This window comes from Aulonocara stuartgranti, assembly GCF_965226115.1.
Source record: "Aulonocara stuartgranti genome assembly, chromosome: 12".
NCBI classification, from domain to species: Eukaryota; Metazoa; Chordata; class Actinopteri; order Cichliformes; family Cichlidae; genus Aulonocara; species Aulonocara stuartgranti.
In genome coordinates this window covers 25,840,735-25,868,728 of record NC_138948.1, presented here as the reverse complement: position 1 = coordinate 25,868,728, position 27,994 = coordinate 25,840,735, and the positions used below count along the sequence as shown (strand labels likewise).

The 27,994-nt window shown below is 43.8% G+C and overlaps 2 protein-coding genes across 6 annotated transcripts in view; one reads left to right on the top strand and one right to left on the bottom strand.

The window, feature by feature from the left end:
• Positions 1–28: 28 nt before the first annotated feature.
• Positions 29–27,935, bottom strand: igsf9b (immunoglobulin superfamily, member 9b). 5 transcript variants are annotated; one of them, XM_082554662.1, is made up of 23 exons: positions 27,862–27,899; positions 20,631–20,685; positions 20,121–20,216; positions 17,627–17,833; positions 11,160–11,306; positions 10,128–10,279; positions 9,827–9,944; positions 9,408–9,549; positions 8,989–9,134; positions 8,738–8,880; positions 8,509–8,649; positions 8,297–8,413; positions 8,068–8,218; positions 7,857–7,968; positions 7,602–7,777; positions 7,265–7,503; positions 7,057–7,141; positions 6,796–6,966; positions 6,611–6,647; positions 2,960–6,376; positions 2,653–2,810; positions 1,681–1,892; positions 29–1,469 (listed from the first exon to the last, which is right to left on the bottom strand). In XM_082554662.1, the coding sequence occupies exons 3-22, from the start codon at positions 20,179–20,181 to the stop codon at positions 1,693–1,695; spliced, it is 6,120 nt and encodes a 2,039-aa protein (XP_082410788.1). In that variant the 5' UTR covers positions 20,182–20,216; positions 20,631–20,685; positions 27,862–27,899; the 3' UTR covers positions 29–1,469; positions 1,681–1,692. The 5 variants fall into 5 exon arrangements, with proteins under 5 accessions (XP_082410788.1, XP_082410790.1, XP_082410787.1 ...); XM_082554664.1 differs by lacking the exon at positions 27,862–27,899 and adding an exon at positions 25,733–26,334; XM_082554661.1 differs by lacking the exon at positions 20,631–20,685 and having other exon boundaries at positions 27,862–27,935.
• The window catches only part of adra1aa (adrenoceptor alpha 1Aa), a 37,836-nt gene continuing 37,170 nt past the window's right edge, over positions 27,329–27,994 (top strand). The window contains exon 1 of the mRNA XM_082554676.1: positions 27,329–27,835. The gene's annotated coding sequence lies outside the window, so the exon portion shown is untranslated. The remainder of the gene's footprint in view (positions 27,836–27,994) is intronic.

Here is a 27,994-nt window from a genome sequence, read left to right as displayed (position 1 = left end):
AGTCAACACTCTTTCAGTCTGATGCATTCTGAATAAAACAATTTATTCATTACAAACATATAAAAATGACAAAAAACAGCCAGGTGGTAAGATATAAAAATTTCCAGTTTATACAGAGCTTCCAAAGCCATCGTCAGAAATGCATTTTCATCTGGGTTAGGAAAGTAAATATAGTACAAATCCCAAACTATAGCTACAAAGATATTCTTTAGATCTCTGTTTGTCAGGTGATGTACAAAAGCGTCTTCTGTTCGGTAAAAAAAAAAACCCCAAAACAAACAAAAAAACGGGCACAAAATTCATAACAGACTTCAAATACAGAATCAGAAGTCGATGAAATATTCACAGTGCTGCCTTCACATCGAGGATGTGAATTGTAAACATCGTTGCATATCGTAAGTCGCTTCAATAAATATACACAAATACTCATTGTGTGAGGAGAAGGTGTTCGATCAGTGTGAATCCTCCGGTTTTTGTTTGAATACATCCCGCCACTCGAAACCTCTCCACTGTCATTCAGGGTGATGTGAATAAAATAAGGCAAAAATAAATTTCCCTGTGTATCTTATCAAGTCTTACAGTATCTGTTATTCATAAATCGCAGAGGTAAAGTCTGACTGACTCAGGTGGAGTAAAGAAGCGTTTTTCTTTGAAGAGGACTGTACACAATACAACATTCAATCATTCACAATAAACTATATATAAACATTTATACATTTTTAACAAATACAGGGGCAAGATTTTAGGTGAACTGATTAATAAGAGCTCAATGGGAGGATGTTACTGGGACAGATAATATGTGGGACACATAATTTTAGGCAACCAAAGGGCGAGTCATAGCAGGAAGTGAGCAAATTCTTGTAAAGGATCAGTAACACAAATTGCAGGAAGCCTTAGCATTATTTAAACTGCAAGTACTATTATTATTGTTTAAGTACTTAGTCTCATTAAGTGGGAGTGGGAAGAAACTGTTTTTAGTGCTGTTTGATTGGTATCACAGGCGACATTAGAGACACAGACACTGCTCAAACTTCCCCCTTTTTTTTTTTTTTTACTAAAGGAGCGTCTTAAACAGTCCAAATACGTAGCAGGCTGTTGCTTTTATAAAGCAGGTCTTTCTGAGCTGTGGACTGTAAAAAAATTTTTAAGCCTCCCTAAACTTTTCATTCCTTTGGGCCTGATTGTCAAGATTACAAAATAAAACCTCAAACACAGCTGCACGCACTTTGTAAGAAAAATAAATAATTCCTTTTCAGCTTCATTATGCAAAGCACAATGGAACAACAAGACAAGAAAAAGAATACGCAATCCAAAAACAACCGAAGAGTTGCTGTCTTACATTTGATGAGCAATGTCCATTTTAAAAGAGGATTCACATAACAAAGCTCCAGTGAGGTGTGACTGTGTGGTGACCACAGCGCTGTCGTTAATTCATTAAAACTGCTATTTGATATCTCCCTTAGAGGTACCTGTGAAAGACAAAAACACAGGAGTTTAGCATTACACGAACCTTGAAGGGCCAGGTTAAAGGAATTTAAATATAATCAGAACGTTTTAATCAAGCACAACTTCACTGCACATCAATGATATGAAAGCAGGCAAGAAGATGGTGCAAGCAAGGCGACCAGTGAGAGGTGGAGAAAGGAGGAAGAAGGCGAGAGGGCAGGCAGAATAACGGACCGAGTTAAGCTGCTAGAGCAGTGCTGAGCTGGAGTCAGAGTCTGAATCGTGGCCAGGGGTGACGCAGGGCTCACGGGAACAGATGGATTCCTGAGCACGCCTGTACTCTTCGTACTCCAGGCGGAGAGCGTTGAAACGTGCTTCACTTAGAGAGCGGCTGAACTGGCATCGAGGTGGATTGAAAACTGGCGGGCTGACTGAGGGAGACGGGCCTGGGGGGGTGGGTGAGGTGAGGCACAGGAAATGCATGGATGGGCATGTCATGGGACAAGCTCACAATAATCACAGCACGAGGGCACAGGATGAACACATGCAGCCATCACTGTAAGGCAGGATTCACATGGATATGCTGCTTCAGTGCTTGACGGTGGTTGTTTCCCAGCTGGCTCTTATAAACTTTGTTCTATTCACTTTTATTTAGATAGTGCCAATTCACAACAATAATCGCCTTAAGACGTTTTATATTGTAAGATAAAAACACTATAATAATAGAGAGAAACCCCAAAAATCTCATGACCCCTGTGAAAAACTACTTGGTGACAGTGGGAAAGAAAAACTCCCTTTTAACAGGAAGAAACCTCCACCTGGCTGAGTCATCTGCCACAAGTGGTTGCAGGTGAGGTTAATTATTCAATACAATGATGGACTTCTTCTTTTTGTTGACGATGAACTGCACAAACGGGCACATCGCTCTCTCAGGATATTTTCTTAACACGATTTCTGGAAAATCGGAATAAATGTGATGTGACGCCTGCACTGGCATTTCAAAAGCAAAGCAATGGATCCATAATTAGTTTGGCAACATGTGATGTCACCAGATTTAATGTAACTAGCAAATTAGTCGGGGTAATATCAAAGTGCATGAAAAGTGAGAGCACCGAAGCATGAAACACATCCGTGTGAATCCTGCCTAAGCATTTCACTCATAAGGAAACATGCAACATAAAGAAGAAAAGTAACAGAAATAGTCACCTTTGAACCGCTGATCCTGGAGGCCACCGGCTTGATCCCGACTGCCTCTCTGTAAACCTGTTTGTGACTGATCAAACTTTGTGGCCTCCAGGACCTCAGAGTCCACACAGGCATCAGCAGAGTCCCACTCATAACTCTCATCTACTGATGTGTTCCTTCTAGACACACAAAACAAGGTGGTAAGAATAAAAGCAATTACCAACAAGTAAAATGACAATATTAATGTTATTTTGGCAACAGAAAGAAGTCCTTCAGCCGTGAGGACGCTCCAGTTTGTTTTGCTTTTTCAGGTGTGACGGTGTTTCACCTTTTCGCTCTCCTCTCAGGCAAATCCATGTCAGCTCTGTGACGCTCATTTTCCTCTGTGGTTTCTGGGGAGCTGAGCAGCGTGGGAGTGATGGACAGGGACTGCCGGAAGAGTCCAGCACTCCCTCTACCACTGCTCTGACTGGCATAACTGGCCCTGCCCCCCTCCCTGATTTCTCTGCCTTCCCGGATCTCGGTCTCCCCTCCCCTCCCCATCATCCTGTCAGGATGCCTGTAGATCTCTCCCTCTCGTGGTGGGAAAGGGGCGTAGTAAGGTGAAGGCCAGCTAATGCCCCTGGGCAGGTAGGACCTCGGAGGACCTCTCCTTGAGTCCATGGGTTTCAGGCCATCCCCTCTGGATCCTGCCCAGTGCTGGTGCTGGTAGTGGGGGATGGGGATAGAGGAGGGCATGGGGACATATTTATGTTGGACAGACCTCAGAGCTTCAGGATAAGTGGGGGACCATCTGGAGGATTCTGGGAAAACGGTAGCTTGCCGTCGTGGATCGGAGGGTTCCATCAGTGGGGAGACTGAGGTTTGTCTGGGTAGATACGCAGCAGGCGTGAGGTAGGAAGGACTAGCTAAAGATCTTTGTGCGTGATGAGGCCTCTCTAAGCTGCCCATGCTGGGGCGCCTGAACGGGACATACTCCCTCCAGGAGGGGCCTGGCCTGGGGAGGGAAGGCGGTGTGCGACCCAAACTATAGGACTTCACCCTGACGTCTGGGTTTGGGAATTCATCCCAGTAGCATCTCTCAGAAATATAAGTCCTTGGGCTCTCAAAGTGCTCCCACCTCTGTGGGCCCAGGCTGATAGATTTCTTTAGAAAAGGACGAGGCTGTCCCATACCTGAAAGAGTCCTGCAGGGACCTATGCTTAAGGATTTCTTTAGAAATGGCACAGGGGCTTGATTTATACGCGATACAATGTTATTAGTCCTGCTGCCCTGAGAAGCTTGTCTTTGGGATTGCTCTGATAAAGACTCACTACTGTCTACAAAACTCTGCGAGTGTTTTGACACTATATCCGCCATGCCTTTAGCTGCACTGTACAAGGTGTGAGCTGACCTGGACCCAAGTCTGGATTCGGGCCTGTATGTGCTCTTATTTCCAACATGAATCTTTGTTTTCTCATCATAGAGCTGCTTGCTAGTTTTTTCTGGGCCAGGTGAGAATGGTTTTGGGTCATCAGGAAATCTTACTCTAGCTTCCCCATGGCGGGAACGTCCATAATCTTGTTTTTTACTAGTGTCAAAGCTGGCCTCAGCAGCGCCTGCAGAATGAGTTTGTTTAAAGCAAACCGCTTCTTGGTTTGAGCCAGTTTCACGGTTTTCCTGAACATGAACCTCCCAGTTTTTAGGAACTACATCAGGTTTAGCCACCACTGATTTTTCTGGCTTTAGTTCTGAGTTTTCCCCTTTGCTGTCTGTGACTTCTTCCACAGGCTCATCCACACTCATTTCAATAAAACCAGGAAGGCTCAGATACTCGAGAATTGCACTTGTCTGGAGTGGGGACATTTTGGGAGATTGAGCTGTGGGCTTGGCCTTGAAGGAGTCTGACATTCTGGGGACAGAAAATTGAGACTGGTCGCTCTCGGCTTCTTCCACGAGAGTTAAGGATGATATGGGGCTAGGGCTGTCAGAGAAAAGGCATCTGTCGCTCCTCCGGGAGCGTGCTCGGATTCCTTCTTTCTCTAAGTCAGAGTAAAATCCTGGACTTCGTCGGTCATCCTGGACTGGAGTCTCTCTCCCTTTAGCCTTTGGCCCCACTTTGTGATGCTCATAAGGCAAAGTAGAGTAACTGGAGGTACTGGGATCCCTTGTGGATGTGTAGTCTGTGTCTGCAGGTCTCTCAGGCTGATTACAAGGTGAAGAAGCTGAACTTTCAGGCCTCTCACTCATTAATGAAGGACTTTTGGCAGCTGTCTCCCAGAGATGAGTGCCTCCATAAGCATACGAATGCCTTGACCTCCGTCCTGCAATATCTTCATGCTGTGTCTTTTCCATTATGTCCTGCTCATTGATGGACTTCATGTATATATCAGGATTTCCCTGAGGACTCAGTGACCGCGCTCGATCTGGTTCGTCGACACACATAGAAGGGGGTTCACTGGTAACATCAGGGGAGATTGTGGGGAGAGAGGTGTTCTGGGTGACCGGAGACCGTGATGAATCAACAGCAAGCGAGTCCTCGGTGGTTTCTCTACAGAGGCGAGGACGCCGTGGCCTGGGCGATGCGGTCTCCTGAGGAGTCTGTACAGGAATAAGGCTGGTCACAGATGTTACAGGGCTAATGTCCCACTGAATGCGAGACATGGGGAGCCGGTCCATGGGACTGCTTGTGTTGCCAAAGTAGCACGCTCTCCTATAGTCAGACACGCGACTTGTTTGACCCAAAGGCCTATGTTTCTGTCTGATACTAACATCTTGTGGTTTCCATACAGGTTCTTCTTCTGACTCAGGCTCATCCCTCTGAGGACTTTCTGTTTTATTAGTCTGATGTTCATCTCTCCCACGATTTCGACTTCTTTGCTCAGCTGTATAGCTCTTTAGCTCTCTCTCCATTTCTTCCCTCTCTTTTGCCAGCTGGACACACTTGTTAATGTTATCCCTCTCCAGCTCACTGTCAAGTTGTGAGACTAAGGTGCTGTTATTAGTCAACTGACTCTCCATAGGCTCATAGCTTGAAGGCTGCAGCCTGTCTGTGTCTCTATCCAGAAGCTTTGTCCTCCTTCCAAAGGAGGGCAGCAGGTCTTCTGTGTGTCCTGTCATGCGATACCTCCTCAGAGGATCACTGGATTTCTTCTCACTGTTGTCTGAATAAAAGCTGGCTCTTTCTAAAAGAGCCTCTGAGCTTTGCTCGTCATCAGAATAAAAGCAGCCATGACGGGAGAAGTTTCTGGCCATGGCCCGTACTCTTCCAGGGGAGGAAGGAGGCCTGCTCAGCTCCGGGACATCCACCGTGAGAGGAGAATCCTTCCTCTCATCTTTCTCTGAGCTTAAAATGCTCGACTTTGCAGAGTCCCTAAAGGATGTCCTGCTGCTTCCTGAGCCACTTGCCCCACCAGCTCCACCATTACTTTGTAGGACAGTCTTCTTTAAATGTTTTCTATTCGAGGGACTAGAACCCTCTGGCAGTGGCTGGACAATGAAGCGTCCATCCGGACCTCTGGAAATGGACTCCAGAGCACTTGGTGAGGGCGCCTGAGACCCCAGGTGACTCTCAAAGAGTGTGTAATGAGGTGGCGGAGAAGAATTGGACAAGAGTTGCTTCCGTTGGTCGTGGTATTCGCCGTGACTTCCCCTGTCAAACGAGGATCGATCGGACTGTGAGCAGGACGAGTTGGGAAAGAAAGGAAGTGGTGGACACAGCTTCAGCTTCAGGACACTGTCTGGACTGCGAGGGGGTGAGCGAACTCTGAGAAAGTCAGACAGGAAATAAATTGCTGTTAAAGTTGATTAAAGCTGAAGATTGTGCTCAGCTTCTTCCGTGGTAACAGAGAATAAAAATAGCTGCCTTTACCGTTTTATCACATGCACATAATAATCATATATCAATTAGAAAATAAGCTTTACAACAGCACCATAAATAAATATTACTGCATGTGGTCTATTTCAAATACAATATAAATAGGGGGATTCCTACACTTACTCTTGAGATGTGCTCTTCTGAAGTGCAGATGGCAGATCTGCCAAAATGTAAGGAAAGGAAAAAATATCAGACACCAGCACGGATGAAACTCTCAAATCTTATAATTAACTTAAACTTGGGAAAAGTATACGTGCTCAAACTTTCAAATTTAAAACTTGTGTTTGTATGATTAAATCACACTTTACCTTGTCTTCTCTTCCTGCGCTGGCGCTGTCTCCTCTGACTCATGTAGCATGCTGTCACCAAAGACAGAACGATGGCCACAAACAGGAAGCACACTCCAGCTAACACACCAGCCAACAGCGGCTCAGGGATAACCTCCAAGAGACTTGGGCGCAGGGGGTAAACCTCCATCCCTGTAATCAGACCAGTCAGAGGCCACTAATTCCAGCAGTTATCAACTTGAGGGGTGTAATGCTTTTAGTAATTTGTACAAAGCCACATACCGATGGTGGATACATTGACAGACTCGCTGGGCTCACTGAGCACTTTATTGCAGCGAGACATAAGCCTCAGATCATAATTCGAGTCCTGAGAGAGACGGATCAGGATTTTTATTATAGACATAAACTAGCACTCATTTAAAGAGTGGCTTTTCATAAAAAATCAGTATAACTTTAATTTCATATAAAACAATTAAGTATAAGAACTTACCCTCAGCAGTCCCTGAACAAGCAGGTCACTCTGATTGGCGCTGATGTTGCTGGTGAGGATGACCCACTGCCCCTGATCCCTGCGGGCCTGCAGTACATAACCTGTCAGTGGAGAAAATGGAGCTTCGGGAGGAAACCATCGCAGCAGAACGCCTTGCTCGGTCCGGTTGGCTGACAGGAATATGGGAGGATCCAGAATTGGGAGAGTGGTGACAGCTGTAGGAGCTTCTGTTGGCACAGCTGGTAAGAAAGCAAAGTATAAGTTAATACTTATAAATACTCGTAGTAAAAAGTGTAAGAGGTAATCAAACCCAAAGCATAAGTTCAGTTGTACAAACCTTGAGTTCGCACAGTTATAATTTCGCTGAAAGGTCCAGAGCCGAGCTTATTCTGAGGTAGGACGCTGAACTGATAGCCAGTGGCGGCAAGTAGCCCAGTCACCAGCAGGTAGTTTTTAGATGTTGGCACTGGCAAAGACGCCCATTCATGTTTCCCCCTGGATGCCTGCTTGACCCTGGAAGAAAAACAAAACAGTCAAAAAAAAAAATGGATCTAACTATTGTGTGATATTTTATGTATTTTATGTCACTGACCAGACAGTGAATTTCTGGGTGAATCCACCATCAAAGCCTGGCACCCAGGACACGTTTGCCTGGTTCACCTCTGTGGTGACAAACACTGAGGACACAGCGTGAGGGCTGGTGCCTGAGGAGGAGAACGTCACTTTGAACTGCTGGCAGTACACTTGAATTCAGTGAATGCAGGAGTCACATATTTATTGCAGAGATGCGGTTGATCACTCACCCAGCACCATGACCACTGTGCCTGCACTGACAGTGGCTACACGATTAGTGGCCAGGCACTCCCAACCCCCGTGGTGATCTTTACTAACTGGCTGCAGCAGGAGGGAGCCGTTAGCCAACACAGTGTATGGGGAGCGAGGCGTAGGGCCAATCTGTGAGGGAGGACACAGATTAGTTAAAATAAGGAATTAATACGTACGCGTTGCTGCATCCGTGAGAATTTCCCGTACCTTGCTCCATGTCACGTTTGGAGCAGGGTCTCCACTGGCTTCACAGGGGATGATCAACTCCCGGCCCACCTCCTGGAAATACTCAGGTCGAGGAGGCACGCGGAACGATGGTGGGTCCTGGAGGACGGAAAGAGCCTTTTTACTTTTGCCCGTTAATTAGTGTGCATCATCTTCCTGATACTAAAGACTTGAGTTGAGAACAACAGCCTTACCTTTAAGATGACACGGGTGGGTTCAGACTGCCCCATGGTGCCATAGCTGTTATAAGGCGTACAGGTGTACATACCCACAGCATTGTCATTGGCTGTCGCTATAAATACTGAGCCCTCTGAGTTCACCATCCAACCTGGGTACTGGATAGGTACAAAGATTGATTCCAAACTCCCTTTGGTGAAAATCTCTACTCAGTGAAACATTTCAATTTCATGGCGCATGACTTACATTATCAGGATTTAAAACGTTCCCGTCTTTGGTCCAGTTGACGTACAGCACAGGGGGATCGGCTTGGACAGGACAGACAATGACCCCCTCCATGCCTACGGGCAAATATGTTTCCCGCAGCATTCGGCCTACACGCGCAGGATCTAAAATGACAGAAGAAAAATCACTCACAAAAAATTACTACAGTGCTCATTTCACAGGGAACGCTGGTAAGTGCAACCACAAAAATGCCAGCAGGATAAGAGACTAACGTTTAACTTTCAGATGGGCAGAGGCTGAGGGTGGGCTCAGTATCCCATTTGTTGGGATACAGGTGTAGTTTCCAGCATCTTCCGGGATGAGATTAGGGATAAGAAGTGTTCCATCCACCAAAACCTTCACTCGAGACTTAAGTGATCTGAAACCAAAAAGATAAACATTTGAAGAGGCGTTCAAAATAACTGACACAAAAACACTTTGCTGAAGCAACTAAAATATTATTAATTTTAAAAGGTTCTGCATTGAGACCCATCCATCCGTTTTCTTCTGCTTAACCAATTTAGGGTCACAGGGGGATGGCGCCTATCCAGCTGCCATAGGGCGAGAGGCGGGGAACACCGTAGACAGGTCGCCAATCTGTCCGAGGGCTGTTTTAAAAATATTAATGGATATTTTGAAATGATGGACTCACTCAATATGGTAAACATTCTGTCCTTGCTTCAACCATTCATATGTCAGATTTGATGGGTAGGCATCAGCCTGACACTGCAGAACTGCATCCTGGGACATGTTGAGAGTGGTGTCCTCTGGGGAAATGAGGATGATTGGAGGGCCTGTACAAAGCACAAGACAGACGAGAATGACCAGAATTAATGGACAACTGATGATGGCGGGAGAACTTTTTTTTTTAATGTTAAATTGCTGCAATGCAAGGAAAAGACTGTAGGTGGCACTATACACTATTATATTTATCCATGGTTTAAGCAGCATGTTTAAGTGTTGTAAAAAAATATACATTGACAATTTCACTAAACATGATTTGTGCTGTTGCTTATCGTGAGGTAGGCAGAGATTACACCTGTCTACAATGACTTATAGTTAAACACTGACCTTTGACCTGCAGCTGCGTGTAGTGGGTGAGGTTCCCCTCTGAGTTGGACACGTGACATTTATAAACTCCAGAAATATTTCGTGTGACAGAGGCCAAAGACAAGCTACCATTGAGCACCTGAAAAGAGGCCAAGGTAAAGACGATCAAAGACAAAGATGGAACGGGAGAGGAAGACTATGAGGCAGAGATGAAGAGAACAACAAAGCAGGTTGTTTCAAAGAAAAATCAAAGCTGCAGAAAATGCTAATTATTAAGTATTTAATTAGAATACTGAAAATGCCATCTGTTAATCCCCCTCACTTTTATTTTCTCATGTTTCTCAATTAGGCTCTCGTCTTTATGCCAGACGACAGTTGGTCGAGGGTTGCCATGGGCTCCACAGCTGAGAGTCAGCGAGTCACCGAGCAGAACCTCCACAAAAGTTGGCGGTGTCTTAATAAACACGGGTGGAGCTGAAACAAAGACAGATCAAATAGACCACTTATTTTCATCCACATACTCATAAAGGACACATAAAGGAACTTTAAAATGGAGAACTACTCCAACAGCTAATCCAAAGGAACAGATATGATTTGCTGTGGTTTAGAAGTACCACCTGTGGCTCCTCTAAAACTACATTAGAACTCAGTGGTAAGTCATTTCAGGCTCTGACAAGTGTGTGGAGACAGGCATGGATATGAAGTGGCGACAAGGAGAGATTTTCATAAGTTACTGTGAATATATTTAGCTAGACACGTTGTAATTGTAGCACAATAACTAGTAAGCGCCCAACTGGCAGACAGAGGCACATATGTCTACACAACACTGCCATGCTGAAAAATATATGCAATCTCTGCATTAAAAATATCATCACTGTCAGTGTCTAATACTCTAAACAGATTCCAATTTATGCACAATGCAACACTGTTGTGTTCCAAAAATAAGCCTTGACGTCGATCCTGATGTAGGCTTACAATCATATCTAATACTCACGTCACACTTTCATTTTAACTTCTAAGTGTTCCACAACATAACCAGTGCAGGTGAGAGAGCCGGAGATGTACGTGGGTTAAAAGCTTTTTGCATGTAAAACACAAACCAAGGATACAGTGCCATTCTAAAAGCCAGCCTTACTGCACAGCAGGCTAGGCACAGACAGACATGATGTGATTACTGGGTGCAAGGTATGTCACTTAGAACCTCTTCATACACTGGAATAACACTATTCAGCTTGCCAGGGCCTTCAGAGTCCAAGCCAGGCCCCATGCTGTAGCTGTTCTAAATAAGGACAGTGCCAGTGATGAGCAACGAAAGGAGCAGCTCTCGAGTCCCCAAAACCCTGCGGTGCTGCACCTGTGATGGAGAGGAAGGTCCATGTGCCATTTCGAAAGTCGTCGGTTTTGCTCTCCAGGAGCAGGATGCGGCATTCGAACCAGCCTTCGTCCTCCAGGGTCAGCCGTTCTATCAGCAGAGAGGCGCCCCGGGTCAGAGACACACGGCCTGTGAGAGGAGGGGTGAGGGGGACAGAGAAAGAGTCAGCACATACACGCAAGCAGACAGGCAGAGTCAGCATATGCAGGAAAGGGCTTATCATGCTCAGGACCCAGTGTCACAATGGGCACGATCAAAGTCACAGACACACCCACGAACAGTGCGAAGAGCAACTGTAGCTCGAATGTTTGCAGCGAGTAACAAAACCAATAATTAAGAAAATTTGCAGCTCAAGTGATGAGAAGTCAGTGGCCCTGAGACAGAGTTGAAAGACACTAATCACTACAGTGATGATTATAACGATGTGCAAGATGACAGATTTTGTCCTGTCATTTAGGGTTTGGTTGGTGAAGTGGAGAGCTAAGATGAGTATGCCAGGAATACTTGAATGCAGTTTAAGCTTAAAGGAGAAACCCACCGCAGTGTGTGATAAAAATAAGCCGTTTTTTGTTAGGCGGGGGCAATGGACAGTAGTAAACAATGTAAGGGCCTGGCAGATGCACGCTCTGAACTCGTGTGTGAACGCCATTAAAAGGCAGATGGATCCACGCACAAGCACGCACACACATTTTCCTGTCACACACAGCCCCTGCTCTGCTCCCTCTCCTCTTCTCTGTACTTCTTACAACTCCTTGTCAGGCTTTGAAACTTGATCTGCTGGTTGCCTGGTGACTGCAGCCTGGTTTCAGGGTACACCCCCTCCTTTTATTCAGTCTCTCAATGAACTCTTTTCTTGCCCTTCAATCACAGAGTTTTAAAAGACAGGAGGATGCGTGCAGGAAGGAAACACACACGTTGCTCATACCAGGCCCTGCCAAAGCAGTTTGAAAGTAAACAGTGACCCATCAGTGTCCAGCGTCCTGTAATTCTTGCTTGCTCCTAACACGTTGCTTAGATAAAGTGTCATAATCAATCATCTCTGCAAAGTAATAATAGTAAAGCATTGCAAAAAAAAAAGAAAAGTAGCAGCCAGCATAGATATCATCTTCTCCAGCTCAACAGGACAGAATCGTTGAATGCCCTGCAACCCTGAAGCAACAATATCGCAAGAAATACAATATCGTCACTATTCACACCAGCTCTCTCCAGACAGCAGCGTCTGGAGAGAGCCTGGCAGCTATGAAAGTCATTTAACTCTGTATATGGCCTAAAGACTGGGTGAAACACACACTGAGAGTAAAGACAGGCAACAATGGCTAACAATTAACCCTGCATTCCTGACTGGGGCAGTTGCTGTGCTAAATAGCTAGGTTTAATGATTGACTGACCTCCCGGAAGACAGGCAAGTGTTACTTAGAGGCTCCATAAAATGAATACCTCTGATTTCAGCTCAGCATCTTTCAAACAACTGGGCAGGGCTAGATGATAACAGCTACAGGATAACTTTGGGTATTTTTTCTCCTATCCTGATCCTTAGGATCCTCTCCCGAGCTTCTTGTTTCCTTTTCCACTTTTTCTAATTAGACCTGCAATTAATCAGCAACTGCAGGACAAGAGAAGGCGCAGCATCATCCTCTTTTTGACTTCCACCTTATGGGATACTTAAAAAAATCCATCTGATTTGGTGCTATAACGTGTCCGTCTGCCCCGGGCACTGATCTTGCAGAAACACGTGGGTGTGTACACATGTTGATTTTCAAAATCTGAGTGCCCTGCCCCCTGAGTCTACACAGGGAAATTTGGGTTTCACTGCTGAACACTTAACCCTTTCCCGTAGCCTCCCTCTTATCCGTCACCACAAAGACATGGAAGCCCCCCCCCCCCATTCTCTCAGGTTACCATAGAGACTAGACCAAGAAAAGCACGGGCTGTAGGTTTAGATTTGAATTCAGTTGCTGCAGAAACACGCCACGGCCAAACACGGGTCGATCATGCGAGCGGAGGGAGGGGGGATTGTACTGTCACAGATTTGAGAAATTACAATTGGAAGGGGGCGGGGGATCTTGTGTCACATCCAAGAGCAGAAGGAAGAGTGAGAGAAATGAATGAGAAGCACAAAAAGAGGCCGAGCACACACGGAGGCTGCGTGACAAATGTTGCTTTATTTAAATATGAATGTTGCATCTTCGGACGTGAACTGAAATCTCAGATGGCACTCGGCAGGTGCTCTACCCTAAGGATGTTCACTGAAAGGCTGATTTTCTCTCTCAGACACAATGCACATATTCTGCAACAGCTGAATACAAAACCTGGGAAAATTATAAACCACACCAGTGAAAAACACTTCCTGTTATTAAATCCAGAGGAACTGAGCAAGAGGTTACAGAGAGGTTAGTCGAATTTGGTTCATCAATAATCCACAGGCAACCAATGAGAGGTTGACCTTCCTGACCTCTGTGCTCCAACAGACGCCATTCATCACTCTCCCTGGTCCTACATCAGCACAATGTCCGCGAGTCCTCGAGAGACAAACATGATTAGGCTCTATGGCACTCAGGGAGAGGATTGCTGAAACCATAACTGCTCCTCCATCTCATCTCAACCCTCCTCCTCCTCTTCCTCTTCCTCCTCACTGTTTTTGCTCCAGCAGCAATCGCATGACAGCTACAGTCTATCTTAAAATGAGCACTTGTTTCCAACAGGTTGAGCTGCTCTGCAGTGCAGCCAATGGGAAGAAAATGGAAACGCTAATCCAGCAGCGCTGTTTGAAGCTCCGAAACGCACCCTGCTCATATTAGCCTGTCAGGTTCTCGCCTAGTGGGTGGCAGGTTAGGCGCAACTGTTCTTTTATAGCCATGCCACTGGCCGGTAGCTGGCTTCACCTCACTGATCTGATCTCCTGTTTAGATTAATGCATCTTTTTCTGCAAGTGAAACCTCTGCAGTGCAACACATCATATTTCACACTTACATTTATGATGCACAGCACTTTCTTTGCCTATTGTTGTGACTACCGTAGCGTCGGCACAAGGTTTTAATTGTTCCGACAGAATGAACCAACATGTGATTTTTAGCCTTTTGAGTTCCCACTGGAAGTTACTGACAAAGTAATGCATGGAGTACTGTGAATTTTATGCCAGACAATAGCGAGTGAGGAAGAAAGATTATTCTGTTTGGAGAAGCACCAGCGCTGCTTTTCTTTGTCTACTCGTATGTGCATAAGAGAGCCGGGCAGAAGTGCATTGTGGGACGTGTTCTGATTTGAATACAATCATAAGTCTGAGACCGACCCCCTGCCTCTGACAGCTCACCCCTCCCGTTCCCCCAAATTTCTCTCTTCAATCCTCCTGTCCCCCTAATCAGTTAAACCCTCTTATGAATAGCTCTTTGTCGTGAGATAGATTACAGTTAACTCTGTCCCTCTTGTTCTGCCCAACTCTGGCCGAGCGAGCACACACGGCTCACGTGCTGAATTTCACTACAATGGGAACTCAACTTATCACAGGCATTAGCTCTTACACATGATCGCAATGAAAAAGTATTAGTTTTAATATTAAAATCTCTGAAATTAAAATCCGTAGGTCGGTGCTGTGAGATGTATTTGGGCTGTTTTCCAGTGCAGAAGTTGATCTTGAGCTGTTTTCGGTTCAGGAAGAGATAACGCTGATGTTAATAATTGCCAGTTGTTAAATTTTAAAGTTGTTCAGTTAGACATGCCATAATTTGTGAATATCAAACTTGTTGTAGGCAAAGTTGCAGGTAGAAAACCAGATTTTGCTGAAGTTTTTCCTTATAGTGAGCATTGGTTACTTGAGCTATTCCCCTACAAGTCTTTATGGAAGCTGTTTGAAGCCCTTGGACTGTATCTCACAGATTTAATATGTGCCTAGCTGCCTAACCTAAGGTATGAGGTAACAGGGCCTCTGTGGTGGCCTGCTGCTCTAAGCTCGTGAACATGAAATCCCCAAGTTGCAGCTATGTATTCTTCTTCTATTGTGCCATTGTTTGCTGTTCATCACGCTGGTCTAGTTATAGCAGAAAAACTGGTTGAAGATCATGGAGCCCTCAGTTTCACATTTCAGTGATCTATTTTCTGCTTTTGGAGTTCTCAAACAGAGCGTTGTTTGCTAAAGCTCAGTGAGTTAATATGAAATTCCATATAAGTTTATCAGGGGAAAGACTGTCTGTACATACTCGGGTATAAAAACTTGTCTCGTGTGTGTGTGTGACAAATGCAGGCTTTAACTTCTCCACTGTTCGAGGTCACACTGAGAGTGTGATGGAGGCCTGCTGAGATCTCGGGGTTTGCCTATTATCCTTCTAACCTCAGGTCAGAGTCCCCCCCCACGCTCACAATCGCCACTCATTTACTTCAGCACACAGGACGTATTTGATCTAGACTTGCAACGGTAAACCATCCTGACACCGCAAGACTCCAACATATTGTCTCAACAAATATAACAGCAGTGTGTCAGTCAGAGTTTATTTGGCTGTTTGCTCTTTGTTCTGAGCTGACTAATGTTCAGATCTCCATGGCATGCTGTGTGTGAAACAGAGAGGCAGAGGAGTGAGCGGCACGAACTGGATATTCTCTCGAGAGGACACGAGAGATGGTCTCTGAGACCTGGACAGGCTGGTGTCTAGTTGGGACACTCCTCAAATGCAGAGTGCAATCTTAGAGACACCTGATATCATTATCAAAAAGATGGTGGTTTAATGAGATGAAAAAGGAAATGGAGATACAACTTGCCCAGATTAAAATTGTTAATAGCCTCAGTGAGCTTGACACAAAGCAGCAGACAAAGGGCAGACAGCCCATTGGTAGTGCTTTTTCTTCACTAAATACTTATTTAGTATTACAAATTCAAGTCTGATACCTTACTTAGCTCTAATGGAAGTGGCCATTATGCTGCAAATACTGAACAACAATGTAATTCTTTCCCCATAATTCATTATCTTGATCTCGTAACCGTTTCTTGATCTTAAGCCTTAAAATTAAATCATCCTCATTCTCCTGTTCCTGTCCTCAAACAAGCCAAGACAAAGACCAGGAAATGGTGGCCGACTTCACCGTCTTGTGGTTAAAGCTGAAATCCCACAACATTTTTAATTTGAGAGTAGAATACATTAGACCCACAACACTGACACGCTTCACATGCTGCCATCTGCCTTCAGTGGGAGGGGAGGTATGAGGATCTAATGCAGACTGGGGAAAAGCCCGCACCAGACAAGTACACGCAACGGGTGAATTTGCCAGAAACACGGAGACACCCCCTAAACATTCTTGAACTCTGAGCTACGTCTCTGCTGCATTCTTTACTTCATTATGGCTGCATGTGTATCAGATGGCTGCTCCTAAACAATAATATGGTTAACGGCCTACAAGACCGCTAAACATATTTAGTCCAATTGCATGTTTTGGGGGTTGGGGGGTGGGAGCATGATTTGTGCTTCGACCGCTGTAAATGTTCAGTGGGGTTCTAGAGTCGTCCAAAGCTGAAAACATGTTTCTAAATCAGCAGCTTGATTCTCTGAGCACCTCCTGTATGTCCTCACATAACAAATCCAGCGAGGTTCTCTGTACATTTCTGTGACCTAGTTGGGACTGCATGGGATTTGGGGTGTCCTACTAGTCCTGTTGGCTTTGGCAAAGCAATGGGAGGTTGTGATACCCCTTTTTTGTCTTTTGTCCCCTGGTAGACAATGACAGGATTATAGGGCTCCAGCAAGAAAACTCCCATTATTCCGATTGCTTCATCCATCCTCCTTCCAGCACAACAATCTCCCCTTACTGGGTCACCTCTCAGCATACTAATAAAACACTGTCATCAGACCACCAAGCCCCCACCTACACTCCTAATCCCCTTGTGAGCAGCGTTACTGGTACCCCCCTTGTTATTGCTCAGCTGCCCCACCCCCCCACCCTTTACTGCCTCCACTAAAACACATCCATTCTCATCCTTCCCCTTTCCTCTGCAGTATAACTGCACTCTGGAAACACACAGACTGAACACCAGCTGTAATTACAGGGACCGTGCTCTGGACGGATTATCTTTTTAGGGTATTGTTTGATCCAAACTTCCCCTCCCCAGTAGTTCAAAACTACCACTGTAACCTCCTTATGTCTATCTTTGCCCACACAAGACAAATGAGCTAAGGAAGTTTTACCCCCTCCCCTCACAAAAAAAGTCTTCTGAAACACGACCTGAGCAATCTGTCCGCTGATCAGAGACTTTTACGTTGTTGGCTTTTTCTCTATTTCCTACTTGCTTTTAAAGCTCACTTATGGGAGTGGAACCACAAAAAGCAGGCGAAGAAAGATTTACACGACGTGAGGTCTTCAAGGGAATCTACCTCTACTTCAGGGGGTTGCGCTGTCAACCAAGTAATAAGTCTTTCATCAGTTTCCTGAAAGGAGTGCATGACTGAGCAGATCCGAATAAAGCTTACCCTTGTAGTTGGGATGAACACGAGGAGCATACACTCCAAATTTGATGAGGACAGGAACGCTGTAACCAAGGCGCACCCACTCCACCACATGTAGTGGAAAGAGGCTTGGGGTGGTGGCTTCACTGGATGTAGGAGCGAGGCTACAGCTTAACTCTGCGGAGCTCCCCTCTCGGGCACGAACCAACGATGCTGCACCTTGAGACACACCTGTAAAGACAACAGCATATCAGCGGGATAAAGCACTCGTTTCCCTGCAGACATTTTCTGACAGTGCAAAGTCCATAAAACAGCGCACATCTGAGTAAACACATAAATCATGCAGCTCAAGGCCAGTTGAAGTGAGTAATGGCTACCAAAGTAGCTAAATTAACATTCCTTGAAATCTTCTGGTCATTGGTTTCTGTGAAAATTGTTTGCTATGATAAGAAGTTGAGGGGAACTTGAGGGACGAGAAGACAAGAGCTTGTGACCACACAGGCAGCGAGAGGCCCTGACAGAGAAAACCTGGTGGAAAGAGTCATAACAGTGTCATGAATGCTCTTCTGAAGTGGACATTGCATATGACTTTCCCAGACTGTTAAAAGCCGGGCCATCTGAGGGCATGTAAAACATCCATGTGCCATTTGGTGACAAGATCGTATTGCTGCAAAGCCTGCAAACACAAAGCAATCCCATTAGTGACACCTGGAGCAGTCTCTCCTGTCTCTATCCCATCTCCCTTTGCTGCCATGTGCTCATGTGGGTGTGTGAGCGACTGGGTGCCAGTGTTTGCTCTGCTACTCATCTGGCCTGGTGATTACTTTAATCTCAGAGGGTGGGGGTTGGTGGCGATACTCTGATGCAGGGCAGCAGGACGCTCTGTGGCCGCTCCAGTCGACCTCCCACTACCCCCTGGGGTCCACACATGGTCTATGGGCCAGCACAATCAATCCCACCACCATCACTCCCCCTTGCAAACACAAGCACGCACACACAGAAGCGTGCTGAGGGTTGGGGGGTAGCATAAATCCAGGATTGATCTAAATCCACACCCAGAGATATTATTTAAGTTGGATTTTGTCCCCATCCTCTCTCGTCCACTCATGTCTGAGCTGTAACCCCTCCTCTTCACTCTCTCTAGCACAAGGGAATTGGATCAGTGCCATAGTCATCATGGTGTCATTCAAACTGCGTGCAGAAACAAAACATTAGCATATGCCAGCTGCTTTGCAAAGCATCCAAGCTTTGTTAGTGCAGGTAAAAGATTTGGCAACAACTTTGGTGAAAATATGTAAACAAACTGCAAAATGGAGCAAAACAACTGGTTGGCTTAATCCCCTTTCAGACAAGCACTCCTTTCCATTAATCTGCTGGCATATGAATGTATCAGCTTTATGTTTGAGTGTGCACCCTGGTCGCTTCCCATATAAGCCACAGCAGCAATCTCACAAGATCAGACTGAGTAACATTTAAGTATCACTTTCAGCATCAAGATTATGCCTTTGCATATCGCTTCTGTCCATTACTCAGCTCGCAAAAAAAGTGTTTGGTAAATGGTCTACACTTCAATAAATACATTCAATAAATACATACAAGCTCTCTCTCTGAGCCTGAGAGCAAAGGGCAGTGATAGCTACTACTTGCTGTAGTATTGTGAACCACACACAGACATGCACTCCTCTTACTACAAGACAAAAGTGTGGCAACACTTCACTTCAGTACCTCGTGTGCAACAAGCCCTGTACGTGCACATGCCAAGACTCAATCCATCAGTGTTGTGGGTGGGTCTGAATGAAGAAGTTAACATAAAGTGGCCTATTTTTTAACAAAGGAGGCAGTATTGACTGAAAATGTATTATCAAACTAAGCTTCACATTAGCAAATGTTAGGAAAAGTTACATTTGTTCCAAGACAGGACACAACTGTCCAAAGCAATGTGCAGCATATGCATATTTAAACATCTTATGATCACCTCTCCAATCTCATTTTCTCTGACAACCAGCTGTTATTTCCATTGCCCTGCCACAGAGTAAATATTCAAACATTTTACCACTTTCAACAAATTAAAATTGAAGCTGAAATTTAAAGTTGAAGGTGTTATTAAGAGTGTCGTGAAAGAGATTTCAGTCGCTAAAGATTGGCGATAAGGAGCAAAACGGTGAAGCACGATGAAGAAGCGTGATCCAATAAAGAAGACTGTTATCACTGTTAATCTGTACAGTAATACTACATAAGCCCTATGTGGACATGTTAAATAATGTTTCAATGTCATTGTTGCATAATCGGGCCTCATATTTTGGAATCAGTTTTATCACGTTAGCAGAAAAAAGATCTACAATTGTTTGCTTTTCCTGTGTGTGTGCTCAATTCATGACACGACAGTTCAGGTGTATTGGGGGGTTATTCTAAGAAATCCAAAGGCAAAAAATCTCTGAAAGCTCAACAAGGAGAAATAAAATACACAAATGCACTGTTAATATATGCAATGGCTCAGTATTTGCATTGGCATACTTACTTAGCAGACAAATGGCTACAGCAGTGGTGACAGCCTGAAGCCACTGTCTCTCCAGTCCCATGGCCGTCCGTCACACTCCTTCACACATCTCCCAACCTGAAAAGGAAGACCACACATACCGATTACTCCTCATCAGAATACTGCTGTACTGTTCACAGATCCCCCCGCTGCACAAGTACATCCCTCACATCCCCCCTCAGATAAATGTAATCCCCCCACCCCTCGAGTTAACATCAACTCATTAGCCAACAACTGCACTGCATTCCAGATGCTTCTTGGTTTATAAATAACCATATTCTTTCAAAACACATCGTCCTGGGGAAAATTGTACGTGTGCGCTGTGGTTGGATTAAGGTAAATAAGCTACTTCAACAAGTGCTACAAATAGACAGGGCAATTGCTTGGAGTCTGAATCTTGTAGATGTTTTATTGCACAGGCCAAAGTGTGTGTATGTGTGTGTTTATGTGTGGCCACAGAGAAGGACTTTACAAGACTCTAGGTGTACGTACAGATTAACCTGGTCCTTGTGATTGGTCCAGCTCATCCAGAAGGTCTCGTCAAATGCTAAATAGGCCAACAGCAATTGACAGGTTAGACGAGCAATATTGAAAGGTGCACCGCCCAGCTCCAGATGTTATATTGTTAACACTGTTTCATTTTCACAAGCCTCACAGACCGGACTTTTTCACGACTTGCCGACCTCCTTCCCAGTGAACAAAGAGAACAGCTGGAGCGAACCACAAGGCCCTCTACTTCAAATTGGATTGCAGGCACAAGTTTAAGTTGCTGACCTTCAAACATAACGGAAGCCTTCGCACACTTCCCTTAAGTCATTCAGTACTCCTAATACCAGCTTATTACTTTAAGTTCATTTAGGTAATATAAGGCGGAGAGTATTTTTAGAAAGCAGCGAGGTGTTGGATATTGGCCGCTGCTACAACCAGAGATTCACTGCAGAAACACAGGGCGTCTGACTCATTTGACTGAGACCTTTAGTCTCTTGGCGGCACATGAGCAAACAAACAGCCCAGAATAGAACAGCACAAAGATGCTTTTATCTCCTCGCACTTGACCAACACCAACAACGTTTCTGCTGAGCCGGGGGAGAGATGCGGTAGTAGTAATAACTTTTATGCTGCACCTTTCTAAAGCAAACAGAGAGGCAAGAATGTGGTTGCACAAGCAAAGAAGAGGAGGGTGGTCAGGGGCAAGTCTGGGAAATAGTCATTAGTTTTTGGATGACAAAATAATTTCAGTGCACTAAAAATAAGGGCGGATTACTCTGACTGTGGGAATAATGCTGGTCAGTAGGGGTGACGGATAAACAGCACTCTTACAATGGATTAAAGAAATAAAGACACTGATTTTGTTCTTTTTGTGTCACTTCTGACAGCCAACAAATGTGGGAAGTGTTTGTGCACCACTCGACTGTCTTATCTACCAGCTCCACAGTTACTTTGACAAAATAAAAAACTAATAAATACGTCCTAACTTGCATGTGCTCCTAGACCGGGATATAGGACTTTCATGTGGAAACAACCACATACAGGGGAAGCCTGTGGGGCAGATGGGTGGGGGCTTTGTCTGCAGGTGCAGGAGGACACCAGATTATTTCCTCAGGCAGTGGAGCAGAGGAAGGCCATTTAATTGGCATGTGAACAGAGAGGGCTTCAAAGGGAGCCCAGATGTTAAAATGAGTACACTTAAACTGAAACAAGCCACTAAACATTTAACCACAGGAACTTTTTCTATTTATCTCATTGGACTAAGCCAATTACTACCTTTAAGCAACCATGATTCACGTATATAACTAACGTGTGAAGAAAACAGCTCCTGTTCTACAGTAAAAGCACAGACATTAGTATACTTGCATGTAAAACGTCTTACACGCTAACTCATCATGAGAGTAGTGACCTCTCGGGGGATGAAAAGCCAGCTTGACTAAAGAAAAATACAACCTTTGTGTGTTTAGAAAAAGAAAACAGAGAAGACAAAACAAGAATAAAAATAAAAAAACCAAGCTTCAGCATAAGACTGTCGGCTCTGTAACGTGTATGCGTGTATGCTGGATTTCACTGACACAGATTGCTTTGGATCTAGTCATGACTTAGCCTTCTGGACAGGCCATTTGTAACACCCAGTCTAATCCCGCCCTGCTGCTTTGAGTGTTAATAGTGTAATTGAATTAGAGATCAAATTCGTGAGGCAAATCAAGGACAGTCTGTCATCTAGCTGTTCAGTGATCAATCACTGGTAAGCCAAGTCACACAAGTCTGCCGTCTGGGATTCTATAATTTCTTCTGGTGGAGAAAAAGTAGGCGCGTGATGCTTTGACAAACCCAGGTAACCTGGGGTTTATTTAAGGGGTTTTGCTCAAGGTCTTTCTGATCTCCACTAACTTTCAAAATTTTGCAAAACCTGTAGTAACAACTACAGCGCCGGTACTTGACTCAAAAAGTAAAATCAAAGACCCTCACACCCTCCAAATTCATATTTAATAATATAAGAAGCATTAAAAGGGTGCCATTTCTCACGGATGAACGAACATGTCTGAAATCTGACATGACATCAACAGTAAATGCAAGCTGATGTCAACCTGTCAACTGTAACAGCTGGTGGGCGTGAGCTCTTCCAATGGCTGTCATCTGTGTCACACTATTATGTTATTCAGACATGAGCTGAATAATGCACAAAAAGAAAGGTGCACTTTTAAACATGCAGGAGTAACCATGAGTAATGAAGTGATCTTTTCAGCTGTCTTTTTTCGGCCTATAAATGACGAGTAAATTATCATATTCTCTGATGTTTTCTGTGACGCTCGTGTTAAAACTTGTCACAAAAAGTGAACTCCTGACCTAATGGGTGTGTGAGCGTTATCCACCGGTACCTAAGCAGATCCATCAGTGATGCCAGTGACAGATACAGGCCTGATAAGCAGCAGCATTACTCTCTTAGTAATCCTTGTTAATCCTGACAGGTCGTGGCATCAGCACAAACCAGCCTGTAGCAGGAACTACAAGTGTTGCTCAAGTAGAAACTTTAACAGGTACGCACAAGACTCTGATACAGATGTAAAAATAACACGCAGCCATCCAGAACAAAGATGTGAACCATCATTAACGCAGGAATGGGTTTGAAAAATCAGTAATCCAAAGCAGACTGGTTGGACAAGCACGCACGGCGTAGCGATCGATTCATGGATTTTGTCCCTGGCACTGTAACCAAGCTCAGAAATGGTATTGACATTAACTTTAACTAAAGGAAATGAGCTTAGCACACATTGGGCACGAGAGTAGAGTCCTGTGCTCTCGGGGAAAGCCTAGTTTATATGGATTAACATAGTAATCGTTAGTAACCTAACACCTAGCACAACAACACTGATAACTGAACCAGGGTTTTTCCTGCACAGGGAGCTTTTTGTTGTTTTTATCCACAAGTTTTATCCAAATCCAAAGGAAACCCCCACTCCCAACACTGTAATATTTTTTTTCACTACTTTGTTTAAATAAGGGTTTCCTTTGCTAAACAAGGACATCTGTGTTTATCAAACGCTGGAAAATACCAAGAAAATTCTTAGATTTCTGTCAAATAAGGTAACACAAGCTCATTCGTGCTTACATGCTTACTCTTCTCCCAAAGGTCCGTTCCGAGCCAGGAAAAACTTTGCTTGCCGTGGTTGAACGTTTTCAGTCGCACATCAAAACAGTATTACCTTTACTCTGCACTTTATCAGCAGCCAAATACTGCTGCAGATTACTGCTTCATGCATGAGTGGTTTAATTTCATGTTTTGTTTTATCCTAGGATAATACTCACTCAGACATCCCAGGGGAACGGTAAGTGCTGAGTAAAGCAAGGCATCTAACATCACTCTTGTAAGTCTCCCTGCCCCCCAACAAACTTTCAGGACCAGGTCAGTCCCATAAAGTTTCTTTCAAAACAAGACAGTGAAAGAAACCAATGGTCTAAAAGCAAAGGTCACAAACTCTGGGGTCCAGCCATGAAGCACACGCCTAACTTGGAGATCAATGAGACTCAAAGGACGTCCACAGAACTGGCCTTTTTCAGTATGTTAATGGCATGCTGCTCATTTCTCTGCTTAGAGGAAAAGCTGTCAAAATTGAGATCTATTACATGCAACAGCATCCAAATATGAAACACTGCAAAGCTTGAAATAGTTTATTAGACCCTCTCTTTAATCTTTATGCTTTACTACATGTACTTTCCTGTATATCCCTCAGTACTGTCACAGGCTTAAATTCACCATGGAGGAGCAGACGCTCCATCTTACACACAATAACAGAATCATTTTCAGTAACCACTTTCGACTCATGAATAATTTGCTCCTCGGTGCAATCAATTTCCTGCAGCCTGACAATCTGCCTACAGGGGACAGTTTGCCACATAGTGTTTTGAACAATGCAATATTCCAGTAAAATGTCAAGGCTTGCTGAATTATGGGGGGATATCCGTGTGTAAAATGACACCCGGGCTGGGATCTGACACACACAGACTTTGTTAAGCTGAGACTGCTGAACATAGACTTTAAGGATTCTAGCAGTAAAATGCAAAACTGCTTTTAGTGCTCCCTCAGTGTAAATAATGCAAAAGCAATTTAAAAACAAAACAAAAAAAACCTCGCTGTTGCAAACACTAGTGCATGTGAAAATAGCAGAGTAGTGTAGAGTAGTGTGCTTTTTGGGGGGAAATAGCACATATATTTCTTTCCAATTTGAAAGCAAGCATAATCTTTAAAGTGATTTTCTAACAGAGGGGACTACAAGGCATCAGTAGTGATCTGTACCCCTATGCACCTCCCTTTTTACCAATCAGCAAGCACAACAAAAACAAAGGAAGGGAAACAACAAAGCACACACTGTATATTATGTATAAAGCACAGGGCTGCTGCACTCTTTAGCACAAAACGACGAGGTTCTTTAGACAGAACTACTAGGTTCTGTCCCATAACATGCATCACCCTGATAAACTAGTCCAAAAATAAAACGGCAAACACCAAGCCATAAGCCACTGTACTGCTGCACCCTACAGTAAATTTTGATGCACAGCCCTTTATGTCAACACCCATCTTGCTATATGAAACAAAACAGGTACACCTTTTGTTTGACCGATGCCACCTAAGACGAGGGGGCCTAAATAAAGAACAAACCAAAAAAACGTATTTTGACTGGAACAGTGCTGATTTAAGGGTCATTACAACGTGTGAAACCTATTCATAATGCTTTAACATGAAGGAAACACTCATTCGGGGATTACAAGTGCTGCATGTGCTACCCAAAACATAAACAAATCCTGCACAAAGATGACTCTGTGCACAGTGTTATCGCAAAAGTATTTTTTAACTGGAAACTAGGCATTAACCATGGCAAAATTACTAGTTTAAAATTTTTTTACAATAATCATAACAAAAGGAACCAAATGGAGTACTTTAAACACCAACCAAAAGGCTCCTGTTATATGGCCTTAAGACGACAGAAATCTCACAGATATTCTTATTCAAGCTGTGCTGATTTAGTACAAAGAAACTTCTACAGGATGTTTGGTGTTGACTAGCCTGCGGAGGATGTTTTAGCTCTGCCCGCCCAGCTCCTTACCTTTGCTTGAGGCACTTTTCACTTGAAGCAGAAAGTGCAGTGTTTCAGTCCATTGATGCTCTTCTTTTAGACTCCTACTACAGACCCAGTTTATCCGTCTATTCCTTTCTCTTCAGAGAGATCAAACACCACAAACGCACACACACATACACGACTTAAAAGAAAAATAAGAAGGTGCTGGGAGAAGAAGGCAGGTGGTCACATTTTTTTTCCCTCTTTCAGTCCGAGCGTGGATCAAAAGAAAGTCTTGTTATTCCTCGACATCCATGGTGCTCAGACTTTCTAAAAAAAACTCTTCGCAGCTTCAATAAAATCCATTAACCCATGCCACCCTCATGACTCCGACATCAGTCCATTTAAAGTCCATTTAAACACTCCAAGCACTGGCTTTCTTTTTCTTTTTAAATGTGCGCAATCTTCTCAGTCCAAACTCTCTCAAAGTGCCTTTAATCGTGCGGGAGAGTTTATAACAGAGTTCAGAAAGAAGTTGAAAGGCTCTCGGTCGATTTGGAGCACATTGATCCTCAAACAGGTGCAAGATCCATCAGAAAGAGAGCATACTACACGTTTAGTTTGAGCCCTGCTGTTGATACTCTCCCCGCGGTGGCCCTCCTCCCGTTATTATCGTTCCCTCCTCCTCCCACCACAGCGACGTTTGAACGGCTGTCAACTCACACAGAGCACAACGATGAAGCTTCCTGGTAGAACTTTCAAATTAAATCTTTTACGTTTTAATTTTTTTTTAATTGATAACGAAAAAAAACAATCAGAACAGGAATTTAAAGATAAAAGATGTCAACTTGCTAATGTCACTGTGTAAATGCCAAAATGCTTAAGTCCATTGAGTTTCTTTCTTTTCAGCATCCAAGCACTACTGTGCATGTGTTTCCCTGTCACACTCAGCGTCTGTAAAACAGTATTTTATACTGTTTATGTTTACACTTATAACAAATCTAGCATTTAACAAGCCAGCTCAATGAATGCGTGAAAAACATTGAACATGATTCATAAGGTATTAGCAGTTTTGACCTACTATTCACAGCTACAATCAATTACAAATCTATAAATAACAACAACAACAATAATGCCAGCACTAAACAGTTCCTACAAAGGCATACCGGATCAAGTAATAATAGAAGTGTTTAACTCCAGTTTAGGAGGCTATCGCTTAACGTATCTTTAATTTTGAAGGTGAAATAATACACTTCCGTCACTTTACTGCCTGTGTCTGTGTTAGTTTATGAAATTGGTCCTTTAGCGCCCCAGACAAAAGCGCCTTTCCGTGGGAAAAACGGGTGATGGTCTTAACAAAAGGCAAACGCAAACCTTAAAGACACATTTTAGTCGGCTGTTAAATCACTTAACATTAAAAAAACATGCTGCGAGGAAGTAGCTCCAACTATCTGCAAAACTAACCTAAACGGACATGTTTGTAACAATATTCACCATTTCATGTTCGGGATTAGCTGTGATTTCTTTATAATACAAGCACACTAACCTAACCTTTTTAGTAAGATCACCTAAAATTTATCAGTGTTACACATAATTTATAGCCATCTTATAATAGCTTGTTACAAGCCTGCTGACTTTTTTTTTTTTTTTACCAGAAAGAAATTTCTTAACAGTGGGATTTTTAAAAAAAAGCTGCAATCGTTTGATAATCTGAATGCCAGTAAAAACTATGTTTTAGAAATCGATAAACATACATTTCTTTTTTAAAAATGCTAATTTAACCTCCAATAAAGAACACGAATTAGCTTTCCGCTAAACGTCATAGTAGCAAGAACCAGTTATTATTTTCACCATAAATCTCACATTAATTTTCCTAAAAGGCAACACACTAAAAAAAACCCTCAAAACTACAGTGTGTAAAATAAAATAAAAGGTGTATTAGCAGGGAACAAGATCTGTATCTACAGTTAAACCAACTTAGCATTAGCTAAACAGTTTGCTGCGCTTTAGTCCGGCTAATGAACCACAAAGTCATTTAGTGTTCTTAAAACTATTTATTTTGATTTTTCTTGCTAAAAGAAAAGGCTAAAACGTTTCTATTTAAGTATGAGACGACTGTTACTTCTTTTAAGTTTCGAGTGAAGGCTTTGAGTAAGTTTCCTGCCAAATTATCTTACCTCAAAAACGCTTCCTGTGATCCTGCCTCCTAAAATGAGCCGAATACTCAAACCTGCTGTGTGACTGACAGTGACTGCAGCTGGTTAAAGATTATTGGGTATGCTTTATATTACTTTTTAAAATAGCCAATCC

Excerpts from the sequence above, each read along its gene's own strand:
- igsf9b (XM_082554661.1), bottom strand. The coding sequence starts at position 20,181 with ATGGGACTGGAGAGACAGTGGCTTCAGGCTGTCACCACTGCTGTAGCC. Across the intron at positions 8,881-8,988 it reads TGCCCATCTGAAAGTTAAAC|ATCCTGCGCGTGTAGGCCGA; the intron begins GTTAGTCTCTTA and ends CTGTCATTTTAG. Across the intron at positions 6,648-6,795 it reads GCGCAGGAAGAGAAGACAAG|ATCTGCCATCTGCACTTCAG; the intron begins GTAAAGTGTGAT and ends ACATTTTGGCAG.